The sequence below is a fragment of the Symphalangus syndactylus genome, chromosome 23, assembly GCF_028878055.3.
Source record: "Symphalangus syndactylus isolate Jambi chromosome 23, NHGRI_mSymSyn1-v2.1_pri, whole genome shotgun sequence".
NCBI lineage: Eukaryota > Metazoa > Chordata > Mammalia > Primates > Hylobatidae > Symphalangus > Symphalangus syndactylus.
Window position 1 is genome coordinate 36,416,051 of NC_072445.2, and position 16,935 is coordinate 36,432,985.

General features: G+C 49.3%; 1 protein-coding gene and 1 long non-coding RNA gene across 8 annotated transcripts in view; one reads left to right on the plus strand and one right to left on the minus strand.

Annotated features, from left to right (window-relative positions):
- Positions 1-13,017, plus strand: part of LOC129473689 (uncharacterized) — a 31,491-nt gene extending 18,474 nt beyond the window's left edge. For 2 of the 3 annotated variants that reach the window (XR_008654338.2, XR_010119038.1), the window contains one exon: positions 1,089-1,234. This is a non-coding gene — a long non-coding RNA (uncharacterized lncRNA). Of the gene's footprint in view, positions 1-1,088; positions 1,235-10,243 lie in introns of those variants that run through there. The other variant, XR_010119039.1, reaches the window with a different exon arrangement.
- Positions 1-16,935, minus strand: part of SCUBE3 (signal peptide, CUB domain and EGF like domain containing 3) — a 41,460-nt gene that overhangs the window by 13,713 nt on the left and 10,812 nt on the right. For 2 of the 5 annotated variants that reach the window (XM_063632158.1, XM_063632159.1), the window contains exons 2-11: positions 14,021-14,143; positions 12,983-13,108; positions 9,854-9,988; positions 8,741-8,866; positions 8,415-8,531; positions 6,247-6,294; positions 3,722-3,838; positions 1,833-1,955; positions 1,217-1,333; positions 102-227 (exon numbers count right to left, since the gene is read on the minus strand). In XM_063632158.1, coding sequence (XP_063488228.1) covers positions 102-227; positions 1,217-1,333; positions 1,833-1,955; positions 3,722-3,838; positions 6,247-6,294; positions 8,415-8,531; positions 8,741-8,866; positions 9,854-9,988; positions 12,983-13,108; positions 14,021-14,143 — 1,158 coding nt within the window. The remainder of the gene's footprint in view (positions 1-101; positions 228-1,216; positions 1,334-1,832; positions 1,956-3,721; positions 3,839-6,246; positions 6,295-8,414; positions 8,532-8,740; positions 8,867-9,853; positions 9,989-12,982; positions 13,109-14,020; positions 14,144-16,935) is intronic. The other 3 variants (XM_055264398.2, XM_063632160.1, XM_055264399.2) reach the window with 2 other exon arrangements.

Genomic DNA, 16,935 nt, shown 5'->3' on the forward strand with positions numbered 1-16,935 from the left:
ACCTCACACCTTTCCCCAACATGATACTCTATGCTTTCCAGAACCCCAACTGCCCTCTGAAACGGCAGTGTCATCTTTGGCCAGCAGAGGGCACTGCCCACCTGTGCAATCTTTGCCATTCCAGTGCAGCCGACCCTGGCCTGCTGGGCAGGTACACTGGTAGCTGCCAGGAGTATTGATGCAGCCAAAGCGGCAACCTCCCCGGTTGATGCTGCATTCATCCACATCTGGGGGAAGGAGTAGGGAGACAGAAAAACAATGATGGAGTTGGAGGAGGAGCCAGAGAGTAGGCAGTGAGTGAGGGCCTTTGGTTAGATTTTCAGGTACCCTGCGTTATGCAAAATGAATAAGTTCGAGAGATCTACTGTACAACAATGTGCCTATAGGTAACATAGGCGTAAATACTGTAGTGTACACTTAAAAACTTAAGAGGGTAGATCTCATGTTAAATATTCTTACAATTGGCCAGGCGCGGTGGCTCACGCTTGTAATCCCAGCACTTTGGGAGGCCGAGGCGGGCGGATCACGAGGTCAGGAGATTGAGACCACGGTGAAACCCCGTCTCTACCAAAAATACAAAAAATTAGCCGGGCGTGGTGGTGGGCACCTGTAGTCCCAGCTACTCGGAGAGGCTGAGGCAGGAGAATGGCGTGAACCCGGGAGGCGGAGCTTGCAGTGGGCCGAGATTGCACCACTGCACTCCAGCCTGGGTGACAGAGCGAGACTCTATCTCAAAAATAAATAAATAAATAAATAAATAAATAAATAAATAAATAAACAAATATTCTTACAATTTAAAAAAGTTAAAAAGGCATTCTAGGCACTGTAAGATGACTACTGGCCTGAGAAGAGCTCAAACCTCCTCCAATTATCTCTGTCCCCAAAGGAATGATCGAGAAGGGGCCAAGCCAACAAGCTTTTTAAAGCCTTCCACTCCTTCCAACCAGTGAGACTGTCATTTGGGAGCTGAGAGTGGGGGTTCAGGGACAGTTATAGGAATGGGAGATAGGAATTTTGGAGGCAGGATGCTGTTTCCCCAGTCTCCCAGTTCTTCAAAAGCTGTCTTAATTCCTCCTGTTTTGTCACAGTGGATGCAGACATGGTGCATGCACCCAGGGATTGCCCATAGCCACAAGCCAACACAGGGACCTGTTCAATTGGAGGGTGAAGAGGTGAGGGGGCCAGGATGGCTGGGGGTGCAAGCTTACTAGCTTACCCCCACAGTGGGTGACACCATACAACAGGTAGCCACGATGGCAGAGACACTGGAAGCTTCCTGGTGTGTTGACACATATGTGGTCACAGGTTCGATCAAAGGAACACTCGTCTATATCTGGAAGAGCAAAGATTCAAGCCACTGAATCTGTCTTGGAGCACTTGACCCTTGCTCAGGTGAAGGACCCAAGTGAGGGGCCTTGGCTTTCCCCCTTGAACTGAAGAGTCCCTATTCATGTCCTAGCTCTAGGACCAGTGATTTAACAGTGCAAATCCATCTTCTCTGCCCCCTCTATTTGGAGTCCTTGGAATCAGGAACTGCAAGATCTGGTGCCTTTAGGTCAGAGCCCACCATGTGTGGTTAGGTACGTCCTACTCTGCCAAGGATATGAATTGGGGTGAAATCCATCCCTCAGTCCTTGCCAAGCTGAGTGCTTTGATATGGAGCTAGTCCGCTGAGGGGAAGGAGTACCATTTGCTAATTTGCAGGATGACACTGCCTATAGAGACTCTGCGTGATATCTATTGAGTTTCTAAGACTTTAGCCCTCTGGCCTCCTTGAAGCTCTCCCACAAGAACCTCTCCTAAGGCTTTCACCTTTGCCTGAGTCTGCTCACCCTGGCAGTTCCTCTCATTGATGAGAAGCTTATAGCCTTTCTTGCAACTGCATTCGAAGCTGCCCACTGTGTTGCGGCAAATGTGGTCACAGCCTCCATTGTTTAAGCGGCACTCATCTATATCTGAAGAAGGAGGACAAAACAGGATAAAAGATACTATCAAAGGCTGAGAACAAACAAGGAGAAAGATCCCTCCCTCACTGACAGAGACATGCAAAAATCAAGGAGTCCTGGGCCTGCCTCTTGATCTCTCTCTCTCTCTGTCTTTCTCTTTCTCTGTCCTGTCTTTCTCTCTCTCTCTCTCTTTCTCTTTCCTGTCTCTGTTTCTTCCCTGTTCAGGGGATCTGTGGCCATTAGTAACACCCTCTCTTCTGGGATTGAGTGTTCTTATAAGGGGACAAATTGGAACCAAAACTAGGAACAGGCCCTCAGGGAATTACCTAGAGGAGGGGCAGGTGGGCATTTGACCTAACAGGCTAGCCCTTAGTCTCCAGCTGATGGCCATTCCCTGAAAGGCTGGTGGGTAGGGTTATCTCTTTCCTGTCCCTCAGGACAGAGGGGGCGTTGGGGGGATGCGGGGCAAGGAGAGGTGGAGGGTCAAAAGGGACTCACTGAAAACGGGCAGCCCTTTAGGGAGGAGGAGGAGCTGGGAAAGAGGCCAGGCAGGGAGGACCTCCAGGAGAGCCAGTGAGGCTGGGTAGCTGATGGGGGAGGGCTGGGGGCCAGGCAGGGGGCTGGACTGGGAGAGATCTGGAGAGACTCAGGCCTGAGGCAGCTTTCAGCACTAGTAAGGGAAAGGGGGGCTGGTGAATGGCTTCCTTCCTGAGGTCAAGTTCTCCAAGCTGGTGGCAGACAGGACCCAGGCTACTCGCCCCTGGTTGGGAGAGGGGGCAGGGAGGGCAGCCTTCCACTTCACTCTTAGCATACCTGTCAACAGTTCTTCCCAGCAGGAAACTTCTCAACTCTGGCTGGCTGACCTGCTGCCCTAGCCTCCCCCCTCCTCTCGCAGCTGTTGAGCCAAAAGACACAAAGAACGAGCCCAGTCCTCCTAGTCCCCACTCCTTCTGACCAGGGGATATAGACCTAATGAATCATCATTTTCAGTATGGCTACCCTTCCTTTTTCCTCCACCCTTTCCCCCCATTCTCCCTCAGACCTGGCTAATTAAAAGGAAGGGAAACAGAATGCATAATGTGGGTAACTATACTGTAATAACAGTTAACACAAAGTGTTTCCATTTGCTAAGCACTGTTCTAAGTACTTTTTATATAATAACTCTTTTAATCACAACACAGTATGAGGTGAGCACTATGGAAAACTGAAGCACAGAGACATTAAGTGACTTGTCCAGGATCACAGAGCTAGTAGGAGACAAGGCTGGGATCTGAACCCAAGTGGCCAGGCTCCAGCTTCAGTCCTCCTAACTAGTATCCTACTCTCCCTTTGACCAGTACAGCCTTTTGAGGGGTAGACATCATTTCCCCAGAGCCCACTGGGAAGGTCTGAGGAATGTGGGGTAAGAAGGTTATGGAACACACCTGTGACCTCATGCACACACAAAGTCAGGGCTCAAATATCCTTCCAGACCCAGGAGCAAATGTGAATCGCATGTCCATTAACTAAGAGGGTTAGAGACCCATGGGGGATAGGAATGAGAGTAGGGAAACAAGGTGGGGTAGGGGAAGGGGGCACTAAGGAACTGGCTGGACTTCTCTGTCCCTTGAACTGAGATGGAACAGGCAGATAGGAGACAACCCTTAGCTATGTCCTGGGTTCTTCATAAGAAAGAGGTTGAGGAGGTGTTGTTCCCTAATAGGCACCCTATCTCTGGTCCCAACCTCAGCCCGTTACCAAAGGTCACTCTGCTTCTGTCCTCTCAAAGTCCTTACCTTTGCACGTCTTCCTATCTGGCTGCAGCATGAAGCCCACAGGGCAGGTGCAGTGGACACCAGTCGCTGCATCATGGCACTTACTGTCACAGCCCCCGTTGTTGACAGCACAGGTCTCTGTTTAGGAGGGAGGTGGGGGATGGTAACGAGGTTACAAGCCTGGAGGAGTCCCAAACTCTGAGGGTAGTGGAGACCACAGAGGCCCGAGGCAAGGCCTCAGCTGCCTCTCTGTGCTTTAGAAGGAGCATTAAGCCGAGGGAGGCTCCCGGCCCCTTTCTTCCCATCACTCCCAACCCCCATCCCCTCACAAGTACAGCCAAGCAGTCCACTTCCCTGCCCCCTACTTGATTGAAACAAGGTGGACAGCAGTGAGGCAGGTACAAGCCAGAGCTGTCAGGCAGGAATGTGCCGAGGGGGTGGAGGAGGTGGGGCGGGGGGCAGTAGGGAGGGATGGGAGCTAAGTGAGGGTGGTTCTGGCCGCCAGGGAACCAGAAGGGACAGATAAGAGTTTCTTCCTCTTTCCACTATGTCTTTGGTCGGTGGGTGGGGATTGTGGTGGGACAATCTTATTGTAAGTGGATTGGAAAGAATGAGCCTGGCCATTCCTAAGGCAACTGAACAATACCCATCAATTTATCTTCCCCTTCCCCGCTGCCTAGCTGTCTTAAGAAAGATCCCACTTCCAGGACCGACTGACTGCTCATCCTTAGAGGAGGTAGCATATACTGGGTTAATCTACCTTCAACTCCTCCCAAACCCTCCTTTTAGTTCTAGATGGAGATAAGCTGGCTGTTTTCTTGTTTTACTTTGCTAATGGGGAGATGTTGTATAGGAGAGGGGAGAAGCAAAAGAAAGAGAAGAATCCAGAGGAGAAGGAAAGGTGTAAAAAGGTTAGTGAAAGAGTTAGAGAACCTCAGAGCTAGATAAGACCTAAATCCTTATTTTGGCTAAGTCTCTTATGCTGCTCCCTCTTAACTGGTAAGTTTTCCCTTTCACTAAAAGGTCAGAGTAGGAGGAGTGTGGATGGGTCACTCTCCCTATTTTCTGAATTCAGAGCAGGAGAAAAACAGGTTTAAATGGTAGCTTGGGAAAGTCAGATGTGTCCAAGGAAAAGCCATTAGTTCAAACAGTGAAGGCCCCTGATACAGAGACTGTGGAGGTGGTGTGGACTGTCCTCTTGGGGTGACTAGAATTCTCCCATTAGAGAGAAAGAATTCCAAGACCTCCACTAGGGAAGATAGAAGAATGGTTCTCAGAATCAAGGGAATTGAATAAGACCAGTACTGGATGTACTGTCATCTTCATGAGTCTCTGATTCCCCACACTCAAGCCCAACTCTTGTCACCAATGAGAACAGGTAGGCCAGGGTTCCAAAAGAAGCCTAACTCCGTGGGTCCCTGGCCATGCCCTGGTCCCTCAAATGCCCATGTGTGGAACAGCCCAACCTGGAGTGGGATATCCTCTGTGCCATTTCCACTTTAGTCTCTCCTGAGGCTCTCCAAGACCATGGGAGGAACCTAGTAGGGAATGCTGAGTTCAGGTTCCAAGCCTAGCCACCCCCTTAAGAGTGCTCTTAGCATAAGAAGAGGTCCACTAAGCCCAGGATCAGGGGGAGGGGCACAGAGATCTTATGCCAAGGCCAGGTAGCTTCTGAAGGATGTAGGATATGGAATAGCAGAGCTGGCACAATGTCTATCCCAGGCTGGACAGAAAGCTGGGCATAGTTGCCCACCTCTGCAGGATGGCATTCTCGAGAGCAGGGTGGGGCAGCAGGACCATATAGTCTCACCCCTTTGCTCTCCAGGTCACAACATTAAAACCACAAGTTACTTTGTGCTTATGCTGTGCCAGGCACTTGCCAGGTAGATGCTCTACATGCACTATCTCAAGCGTTACAACCCTAAGGGAAGACTGTTATTTTATAGAAAAGTAAACTGAGGATCAGAGAGGAAAGTAGCTTGCCTGAGGTCATACAGTTAGAAAGTAGCAGAGCCAGGATTCAAACTCAGGTCTGCCTGAACACACATGCCATGCTCTTAACCATTATGGTGGGAGAGAATGGTGAGTGATGCTGGGACTGTGAACTAATGTGGATAAGAACCCAAGAAAGAAGCCCCAAGGAGGGGATGGCATCTAACCCTATCGCACCCCTATCTCAGGTGGCACAGTGGGCATGATGGGGAAGATGAGGCTGGCTGGGTAGAGGGGGGTGGGGAGCAGATGGCTGGGAGTGGGGTGGGGTGTTAGAAGGTGGGTGTGGGAGGAGACAGCAGAAGAGGAAGGGCAGAAGGAGAGTGACAGGAACAAAGACGAGACCAACATGAAAGCTCCTGGGCCAGCTCTTAGGGACTCAGGTTTCTTGTCATCCAATGGGCCCACTGCCCAGGCTGCCAGGATAGCCCTGCTGGCAAGTTGGGGCCCAGTCAGGCTGGGCCCAGTGGGCATGCAGTTAGTGGGAGCCCCAGCGGGTTAGCCCTTCCCTCAGCAAGCCAGTGAGAGCAAGCGGAGATAGCAGACATATTTACCATTAGAAACGGCTTGAGTGGGGATGTGCTGCTCTAGCCGCCTTTCCCCTGTTTGACATTGTAAAAAAGCTGTTTAGGTGCTGGGCAGAAGCCACTGTGGCCCTCTGGGCCCCGGACCCCTCCCCACCCTCTCCTCCCCATTGCCAGCCCAAACCACTAGCCCCAAATGATGAGCCCTGGGACCCTTATGACAGCTTCACTCCTCATCCTTATCCTGTCTGGTGGTATCCCCAAAGATGCCAAGCTCCCCGCAAGTGACTGAAAAACTGAAAGTCTCAGAAAGGGGCAGCCAACCATGGGCCCAATACCACAGAGCATGCTCAAGCCTAAGCTGGGATGCACCCTCAAGTCTTACTAACCACAAAATCCCAAATCCCAAAGGGTGCCACTGTTTCTGCTAAACTATACTGCCTTCTCAGTCTTTCCACCAAATCTGAATGTCCTGATGGCCCCAGGCAATGATGTTTCTTCTTACCAGGGATGGCCAGAAAAATTAGATATAGGACAAGGTAAAATAAGTTCTATTGGAGAAGAGGAAGAGGAACTAGGAAAGAATATAGCTGTAAACCCCAGAATAGCCTCATTTGCTCTTTTCTGCCTCATGTGGCCATGGCCCAGTGGTGGAGTAGGTCTTGAGTTAGAGAAGAGCCCAAGCTCAATAAGGGTGTTTTCAGAAGCAACCGTGTCTGGAACTTTGAACAGAAATAAATCAGAGAGGGATCAGACCTTCATATCCCTGGCCCCTGACTCATGCATCTTTTCTTTGGGGACTGCAAACAACTTCTTTCAAGAGACTGGGGATGTGTGAATGTGTCCAGGAGGTGGTGGGAGGTTTGGAAAGCAAAATAGTTAGACCTATGAGTAAAAAATGAAAGGAGCTGAAACATACCAGCCCAAAGAAGGCAATGAGAAGAGCCTAAAAATGTTCTGGGGTCTTTGAAGAGTTAATTCAGAGGGAAACGTGGCAGGGGAGATTTTAATTATATAGGGACTTTAGAACTGGATGTGCAAGTCTCTGGAGCAAGTGCCTGAGGGAGCCCTGTAAAAGCATCATCTGCGCTCCAGTTCCTATTCCTGCAGTGAAACGGACAGGTCTCTGGAGAGTCTAGTTCTTCAGTTAATGTCATATCTCTGATATACATAACTTCATACACAGTGACTGGGTTCACACACCCCCATCCTCAGCATGCCGCAGCCCACCAGATGAACAGTCACTCATAAACACTTATGCCCACACAGCAAGCTCATGCCCTGCCTGGCTAAAGACACAGCCTTTCTGTCAGCCAAACCTCTTTCATTTCCCACTTCTCCAAGGGGAAACCTTGTTCCATCATCCTTCTCAGCACTAAAGACCTAAAGGCTAAAGGAATTAGGAATTAACTTTAAGGAATTAAACTCATCTAGGGTACCTGAAAATATGTGAGATAAGGCCTAAGAATTCAGGAAGAGGGATCCGGGTATTAAGAGGGCCTCAAATCAAGGTAAGAGATGGAAGGCTGGAGTTGGTGAGGAAGAAAGAGGGTTGCTGATGGAGCTGAGAGGGAGTACCACTGGCATCTGGAGGAGAGAGAAGGAAATGGGGGGTAGGGTGAGGTGAGTAGAAAGGGGAGTTGCAGGAGGAGAGTGAGGAGAGAAAGAATAAAGAGGAAAAAGATACCTGGAGCCAGGAAACCCCATCTGTCAGTCAGTTCAGGGATGGTTGTTCCAGGAAGGAGCACTCTGTCCCACTCTGTTGCAGAGTGGGGACACTGGGCTTTGATAATTCCTCTCTTATCACACTAGTCAACCAAGGGCCTCTGGTCAGGCCTAAGCAGATGCATTTCCCCAGATCTCTTCCCACTTCTCAACTACAGCCTTGGTCAATAAGCAACTCTGCTAATTATTCCCAGTTTGGCAACACTTTGTCCTGGGATGAAGAGGGTGATGAGGCTCCTGGAACAGGGTGGTAAAACCACTGGGTTGGGGAGGGGAAGAGGGCCGGGGAGCCCTTCAGTCTCTCTTAGAGTTGTCCCTTACTAGACCTGGCATTTTCTGGGTCTTAACTCCCTCACCAGTCCCTCCGTGCCCAGCACCTGGGCCCCATGCACTCCTCTGCTTCCCTGGTTCCCAAGGGGTCCCACCCCCAGCCCCATCTCAGGTGGACTGAGTTCTTCCCTGGCCTCACCCACCGATGCATGTCTTCCCGTCGGTATGGAGCACAAACTTGATATGGCAGCCGCACCGGGGACCCTGCTCTGTGTCATCGCACGTGTGCTGGCAGCCGCCGTTACCATAGTTGCACGTCACTGTGCACAGAGAGGACAGGGCCCTGTCAGCTTGCTCCTCCCTGGGTCCACAGTTTTCCACAATGTGGGTACTGGCCCCCTTGCCTAGTTGCCTCCCCCATACTCCCTTTTCCTCCCAGCCCTGTCCTCATGCTCCTGAAGCCCTATACCCCTCCTCTTTGTTTTCATCCCCGACCCCACTGCCCCACCTGCCATCCCAATTATCTCACATTTACAGTCCCGTTGGTTCTTGGTAAGCTCAAAGCCAGGACGGCATTCACAGGCAATACCCCCCTTGGGTGTCTCCCGGCAAATGTGGGCACAGCCGTGGTTCTTGTTCATGCAATTCATTCCTTCTAAAAGAGAAGAAAGGGGGGTGAATGCTCTGTACCCCTGGATGTCTAGAAGAGAAGAACTACAAGGGGCAACTGGGGACCTAGGGAACTGGGAGAATTCCACTGAGGTTGAATTCAACAAGGGACTGACTCTCCTTGTCCCAGGCCTCCTGTCTTCCCCACAGACCTGGGTGCTCGTGAGCAGAGCTCAGAGCTGTTCTGAACGATGTATTACTAGCTAGCTATTGATACTCATCCCAATGAATGATCACCGTCTCTTTCAAACAACGAAAAAATTGTGTATAATAAGTGTCCAGCACTGTGCTGGAGATGGGGTGGATTTAGGAAGGTCCTAGAAAAATACAAGGTGTGATCACTCCCCTCAAAGAGCTTACAGTCAAACTGGGAAGAAGATCAGTAGCAATCAGATCTACAATGAGAGTGGAGGGTAATTGGTATAGATATTTACTATGCAGTTTTATTCAACAAACATTTATTAAACTCTCACTACATGCAGGGCAGTATGTTAGGTGCTGGGGATACAACAATGAGTTAGACATAGTCCCTGCCCTCAGGGATATCACAGTCTAGTGGGAGTGGGGGGTATGAGTCATAGAAACAGCCAATATAAACCCATTATTCCTGCCTGACCCTCCCATGCCAATCCAAGGAAAAAGGTATGGTGAGGCCCTCTCAGATAGGCAGCAGCTTAGAGAATCTCAGCCACCTACAATTAGGGACAACATCTACCTCAGGTCTGGACACAGAGGATACTCCATAGTAGCCTTAATCCCATATTGACCCCAACCTCAAAGTAATTTCCCCAGATTTTGCCCTAACAGGGTGTCTGTTCCTAGATCCTTTAGGGTGTGATTGAGTTGAAGGACAAGAGAAGGAGGAGCTAGCTGAGTTGAGAACGGAGGGTGAGACTTAGGGGCTGTTGAGGGACAGCTGGGAAGAGAAGCCTGGGGAGTGCAGGGATGGGGCCATCCCAGGTCATGGGCTGACCTTCTGGCCGCTGGATACAGGTATGCTGGTTGTCGCTGAGGAAGAAGCCTTCCCGGCAGTGGCACTCATAGCTGCCCATCATGTTGACGCAGCTCTGCTGACAGCCGCCGTTGCCCTCGGCACACTCGTCCACATCTGTGCAGGATAGATAGTCGGTGGGGCCATGGGGTCCAGGCGGGGTCCAGGCAGGGTCCAGGGTGTATCCCAAGACTTCAGCACCAAAGGCAGTCTTAAGAACTACTACCCCCTAAGCCCAGCCTTAAGCCAGGAAGTCCTCACACCCTTGTCAGCTAATATTCCACTAAGTGTAAAAAGGCTGCCCTGAGGGCAGAGCTGGGAAGCTAAGCAAGTGGGGGAAAAGGGGACCTTTGAACCTCAAATGTCACCTAGGTGAAGCCATGCCTCCCTTTCCCTCAACTGTGTAAACTGGGTATGAGGACAGAGGACACCAGGAAAGAAGCCAGAGCAAGAGGAACAGTGATGAAGGTAAGGATGGAGATTGGTCACATTGGTTGGACAGGTAACTGGGGGTCGCAGCTGGTTGCAACGAGCAGCCAGGGAATGTAGGAACCTGGGAAGTGGCTCTGGGTGCAGGCAGAGCTATGGCCATGGTGCTGAGGTTGGAGGGGCAGGGTGGGGAAAGGCAGCTGAGCCTCAACTCCTTGTGGAGCAGGGACCATTTCTGTGGACAGGCCACCGCCCCGTCCTTCCTCCCCTCCCTCTGTGCCTGGGCTTGCTGCCATATTCCCTAGCCTTTCTCCTATTTTGGTTTAACAAAACAAAGTCTGACAACTTGGCGGGGAGGGATCTGGGGAGAGCTGCCAGGCCACACCCTAGATGGTGGGGGTGGGGGGCAGGGAGAACAGTAGGCTCTCACCCCCAAATCACCACCCCTAGGTTCTAGAGCCAAGCTCACCGTGGGGCCCCCAATTCAACACCTTGACTCCATCTCTATGCTAGCTACTGCCCTCCCAAGTCCATGGCCCTTCTCAGTTTGCCTTGGCCCAGGAGGCATCACGTAGATTGGTTTTCAAATGGAGCAGCTAGAATCTGGGCTCCTGAGGACTTCATCTGCCCCTCTCTTCCCATCCTCTCTGCTGAGATCCTGCAACCTTCTCTTCCCCTTCTGGCCAGGGCAGAGAGGCCCAGATCCAGCTGGCTCCTGCCTGAGAGATACACCTGTTGGAAGAGCTAAGGTGTACTTTCCTGTGCTTTGCTCCTGTCTCTACCCTATCTTTTGCCATTCTCTTGACTTCTCCCCATCCCTGTCTTCCTGCTCTTGCCACATTCTACATGCCATCCTTCTGTCTGCTCCCTTACTATCTAACCTTGTGGCTTTGCTACTCTAGCTAAGCTCTTTCCTCCAATTCTCATTGGGGAAGCTAAGGCCCAGAGCATGGACAACTTTCTCAAAATTCCCCTAAGAGCCAAAGGTAGTATTGAGACTTTGAACCCTAACCCTAGGTAATCTGTGTTCCTTGACCCTTTCTATACCTAATCATTCTCTTGTGCCTCTGGTTGGTTCTCCCCAAAACACTTACAGGGAAATGGGATATGGTGAGAATCAGGGGCCTAGAAAAGTAAAAGGCAGCCAAAGAACTCAAAAGCTTATGTTCATGTCCTGTAGGCAACTCACTGTCCTGGTCTAAGTGCCACAGCTTCCCTTCCCCAAGGAGTTCCATAAGAGGCCCTCAAGGGTGACTGGGCAGATATGAGGCCCTTCCCTGGAAGCTAAAATGGTAGGAGAGGTGACCAGGGCTGGGATTAAGGGCCCAGCAGATATCAGGGTTTGGAGGCCTGGGTTGGGTGTAGAAACCTATAGCCTGGGTCCAGTGATGGGTTATGACTAGGTTTGGAGGCAGCTCTGCAGTAAGGAGGCTCTTCTCAGCCAATAGGACTTCAGAGAATTCATCTGTTTGGTCAATTGGTAGGTGGGGACTAGCCCAGCCTGCTTTTCTGGGCATCATTCCTTTTTTTTCTCTTCCTTTCCTGGTCCTTTATGCTTCTAGTGCCTGTTTTCTGTTGTGGCTTCAGGGTGAAGGAATTTGGGAGAAGGCCCTGGGTTCAAATTTTAAATCCTTTTCTGCTATGAGCTTCAGATTTTCTACTTGGGGAAGAGTCTGACTTGGTCCCAGTAATTTTCCAAAATGACAGAGACCAAAGTTGAGTTCAGTTCCTTAGAGCTTCTCTTATCTCTGATCCAGCTCCTGGGACAAAGGAGATCAGTGAGGAGAGGGTGAGACTGGAGATTGCAGGAAGAACTGGGAGAAAACAAGCCTGTAAGGGTCAGAGGCTCCCTGGGGCATAGGGATGCACTGTCATCATCATCAAAAACATTCTTCCCATTACTGAGCTCCTATCATGTGCTAAGGATTGTACAGGGCTCTTTTCATATGTTGTCTTGTGGTGATCCGCACAGCAGCCTTCAAGTGGGTTATTACCACCCCATTCTATTTTATTGTTATTTTTTGAGATAGGATTGCTTGGTCTGGAGTGCAGTGACACAGTCACAGCTAACTGCAGCCTCGACTTCCTGGGCTCAAGCCAAGGAAGAGCTCCCAAGTAGCTGGGACTACAGGTATGCACCATCACGACTGACTAATTTTTATTATTATTATTTTTTGTAGAGACATGGTCTCACTATGTTGCCCAGGCCTGTCTTGAACTCCTGGGCTCGAGCAGTCCCTCTACCTTGGCCTCCCAAAGTGCTGGGATTATAGGTGTGAGCTACCACACCTGGTCCCACCTCCATTTTAGAGAGGAGAAAGCTGAGATTTCTAGAGATTGGCTGATTTGCCCAAGACCCAAGGCTAGTAAGCAGCAGAACCAAGATATCTGTGTGGAGCCAAATCAGCTTCCTACCATGCCTCACCACTGGCTAAACCCACTATTCCCATCTCCTGGCCCTTGCCCTAGGAGCATTTCATAGCAGCTTCTCCTCTAATGTTTTTCATCCAGCAGGATTTTTCATCCGAAGTGGCCAGTCTCAAAGGGGAGGATGACTTTATTCTCTTGTGAATGTAGCTCTTTTTGATCACTCTCTCCTCCTTCCCTGGGAAATAGGAAATGCTGAAAAGATCTCTTTCTCCACAAGACATCCCTCCACCAAATCCCCACTCCTTTGCTTACCCAAACAGTTGTGTCCATCATGTGCCAGGTGGAATCCATCATAGCAGGTACACCGGTAATTGCCAGGGATGTTGACACAGTCATGCACACAACCTGCATTATCCTCTCGCTCGCACTCATCCACGTCTGTGGGCAAAGAGAAGCTGAGACAGCTGAACCCACCTGTGAACCCACTGTCCACCCCCAGACTCAGCCTTATGGTTGTGTTTACATAGTTATGTTCATAGCCTATAAGCCATTTAGCATTTTTGTGTTTTCATTTAAACCTAAGTCATAAACATTTTCAGGTCTCCATCCAGTCTTTCTAATTACCATTGTACATGGTTGCAGAATATTATTTTTCGATTCTTTTTTCTCTGTTGTTAGAGATTTAGATTTCTTTCATTTATTTTACCATCATAGATAATGCATCAAAGAATATCTTCTCCCACATATTATTTTGTTTCTTTGAATAAGTCCCCAAGAGTAAAATTCCTGGATCAAAGGAAATACCTTTTAAGATTCCTGGTAGGTATTACAAAATTACTTTTCAATTTATAATGCAACTAGGAATTAACAAGTGTACCCTGTCCACTAAAGTCTCACCAACACTGAAGCTCATAAATTTAATATCTCAAGGCTACTTTAATTTGCATTGATTTAATTATGAGGGGAAGATGTGTTTACATTATGCACTTCCTCTGAAGCACACTTTCTGTTCCCATCCATTGTGGATATGGTGTAAGGGTCTAAAGATAAAGGTTCCAATGTCAGGGAACCTCAGGACTTAGTCTTATGATTTTCATGCTCCTACCCCAGCCAGGTTGTGGGCTGTGAACTGTCCCCACCAGGGCCTCTGCTAGCCTGCATGGTGCCTTTGTGCAAATTAGAAAATGGCACCCTCTCTGGGAAGATGCAGTTGCCCCCCTCACCCCCCCCAACCACTTGACCAGTGGAATTTCTAGCCTTAGTGTGATGGAGAGTGGCCAACTGAGGGCGGTGGCGCTGGTTTGCCCTCTTCCACAGGTCCCTCTCCTCCAGGTGCCCTCCCAGCCTCACCTTTGCAGTGTTTGCCATCCCCTGTGTAGCCAGACTTGCAGATGCACTTGTATGACCTCGGGGTGTTCTGGCAGATAGCATCGATGTGGCAGTTGTCAGTCCCCTCCACACACTCATCCACATCTGGCAGGGGCAGAGGGGGCACATGAAAACCTCTGTTGGCACCTCTTAAGGGGTGTTTTGAAGGTGGGCTTCCAAGGGCAGAATCCCCTCTTCTCTAAAACAGAGGCAGTGACCCCTCCAGAAACAGGTGCTGTCTCACATCTCTCTGATTTCAGAGTGGGCAGACACTGATTTCGGGAATTCAGAAAGAACCCCCACTGCCCTCAAAAATACTTAATTCACAGTGACAGCTAAAACTCCACCATTTGAAACACTCCTTTTTTTATTTGAAAACAAAAAACCCTTAGAGTAGGTAGTATACTTAACTTGATTAGGAATAATCAACTTAAAGTGAATGAGTTTACGGAGGAGGCTTAGAGGGAAAGTTAAGGGAAAAGGCATGGGAACAGTGGCCTCTGGGAAGGTGGCAGGGTCCAGCAATCATTGGTAAAGGAGGAAGAAAGGGGGATGGGGCATCTGAGGGATCTTCATCTGTCTCACGATTCTGCCTGAGACCAGGCCTGCTTCCACTTGCCCACCATGGAGCCAAGAAGCTTTAGAGGAAAAATGTTCTATCCTGGATGATTTTCCTCAGCCCCTGTGCTGCCAACAATGGAGACATCCAGAGCTGGCAGAGGTTGGCACCAGCTACCTGAAGCCTAATAAGTGCAGCCCTTCGGGCCCTAATCCCCAGTGTTCCTGTCTCCTGGCCCTTGCTCTAACAATAGGTGCTATACACAGAGCTATACTTGAAGGAAGACGCCACTCATGATCTAGCAAAAAAGAGGATGGTTAAGAAAGGACATAGATGATGCCAGGCGCGGTGGCTCACGCCTGTAATCCTAGCACTTTAGGAGGCCAAGGCGGGTGGATCACGAGGTCAGGAGTTCGAGACCAGCCTGACCAACATGATGAAACCCCATCTCTACTAAAAATACAAAAATTAGCCGGGTGTGGTGATGCGTGTCTGTAATCCCAGCTACTCAGGAGGCTGAGGCAGGAGAATCGCTTGAGGCAGGAGAATCGCTTGAACTAGGGAGGCGGAGGTTGCAGTGAGCTGAGATCGCGCTAATGCACTCTAGCCTGGGTGACAGTGAGACTCCATCTCAAAAAAAAAAAAAAAAAAAAAAAAAGGACATAGAAAAGAGTCTTTGGGCGAAAGAGTCCAACTTCTGAGGCAATATTATGGTGCCCTTAAATCTGAACTGAAATAGAGAAACGTGTTATTCAGTTGAAAACGCCTTATTGAGTGTTTGTGAAAGGCACTATAATGATAGCTGTGGAGGCTGAAAGGTGACTCAGCCCAGCCAAAAGGAGAAACAAAAAACATGGAGCAGAATGTGGTACATGCCCTGAAGACATGAGAGATAAGGTGAGGGGGTCCTCCACCCTGCACATCAGAGTCAACTCTCCTAGGAGATGTCCAAGCCACAACCCCAGAGATTCTGGTCACATAGCCTGGACTGGTGCCGGGCCATCAGTATTTTTCTAAAGCTCTTCCAGTTATTCTAATGTGTAGTCAAGGTTGAGAACCTGTGTTACAGGGCAGATCAGAGGAGAAAGAGATTACTTCCAGCTGTAAACTGAGAAACCCAAAATAGTGTCTTAAGTAGCAGCCTGTAAGTGAGTGAGCACTGAATGGGAGGCATTACTCTCCTGTGATCCCACAACTGAGCACAGAAAGGAGATGAGATTTGACACCAAGACAATTTGATATCCAACTGTGATCTATGGGCCATAGAATTGCCTAGGTTTTATTAAAATGCAGATTCTCAGGACTCATTATAGCCTTTTTTAATCCAAATCCTTAAGTGATTATTTTTACTGAGTGAATGGATGCATGGACCAGTATTCTCTCCAATTTATAGATACCCAGAGTCCTAGCTTGAGACAGTTATCTGTCCTCTGCTTTTATACTCTGAAACTTCCTGGGGCTAAGAAGAGAACTGAAATCCCCAACACCCTGCCTCGAATCTCACAGGTTTCTGTTCAGCTCTGCATTCTACCCTTCAACTCCTCTGCAGCCAACCATACCAGTTGATTCTAAGTGCTGGGAGCCTCTGTCTACACTTACTCTCCACCTTGCTCGGGCTCCATAGTCATGGTGTCTACCTGCTGGCCCATCCTGGGAAGTCATCCCAAAGTGAAAGAATGGAAAAGAGAGGGCATGGAAGACTAGTTCATAGGTAAGGGCAAGAGGGACCTCGCAGATGGTAAGGTGCTCTGTGGAGAATCAGTTTGTCCAACTGATGAACAGAAAACAATACAAAGAAATGTGCTATCACAGAACGATCTTAAGCACTGGAACCAGTCAGTCCCAGATTCAAATCCAGCTCTACGCCTCTCTAGGGATGGTTTTCTTATTCTCCATCTCCTCCCCCTTAAAATGGGGATAATACTTCCTCATGAGAGCCTGAGAGTAATTGATGGGATAATTTGTGTAAATTGGCTAATAAAGTATCTGGTAAACAGTAGGGTCCCAATACAGGAAGCTTGAGATGGTATTAAATCACTGGTCAGGCAATAGATGCTCTAGACAGTATGACAGCCACTAGCCACATGTGGTTATTTAATTTAAAATTCACTTCCTCAGTTGCACTAGCCACAAGCCAAATGCGCAATAGCCACATGTGGCTAGTGGCTACCATGGTGGAAAGCATAGATATGGAACATTTCCAACACCACAGAAATAGCACTGCTATTAGCACACCACAGGATAGCACTGCTCTGGGGTTCTGAATAAGAGATACTCCCTGGGTCCAGCAGCATGGATACTGGTCTGAAACTGCCCCCCTGGCCATATCAGAGGTATG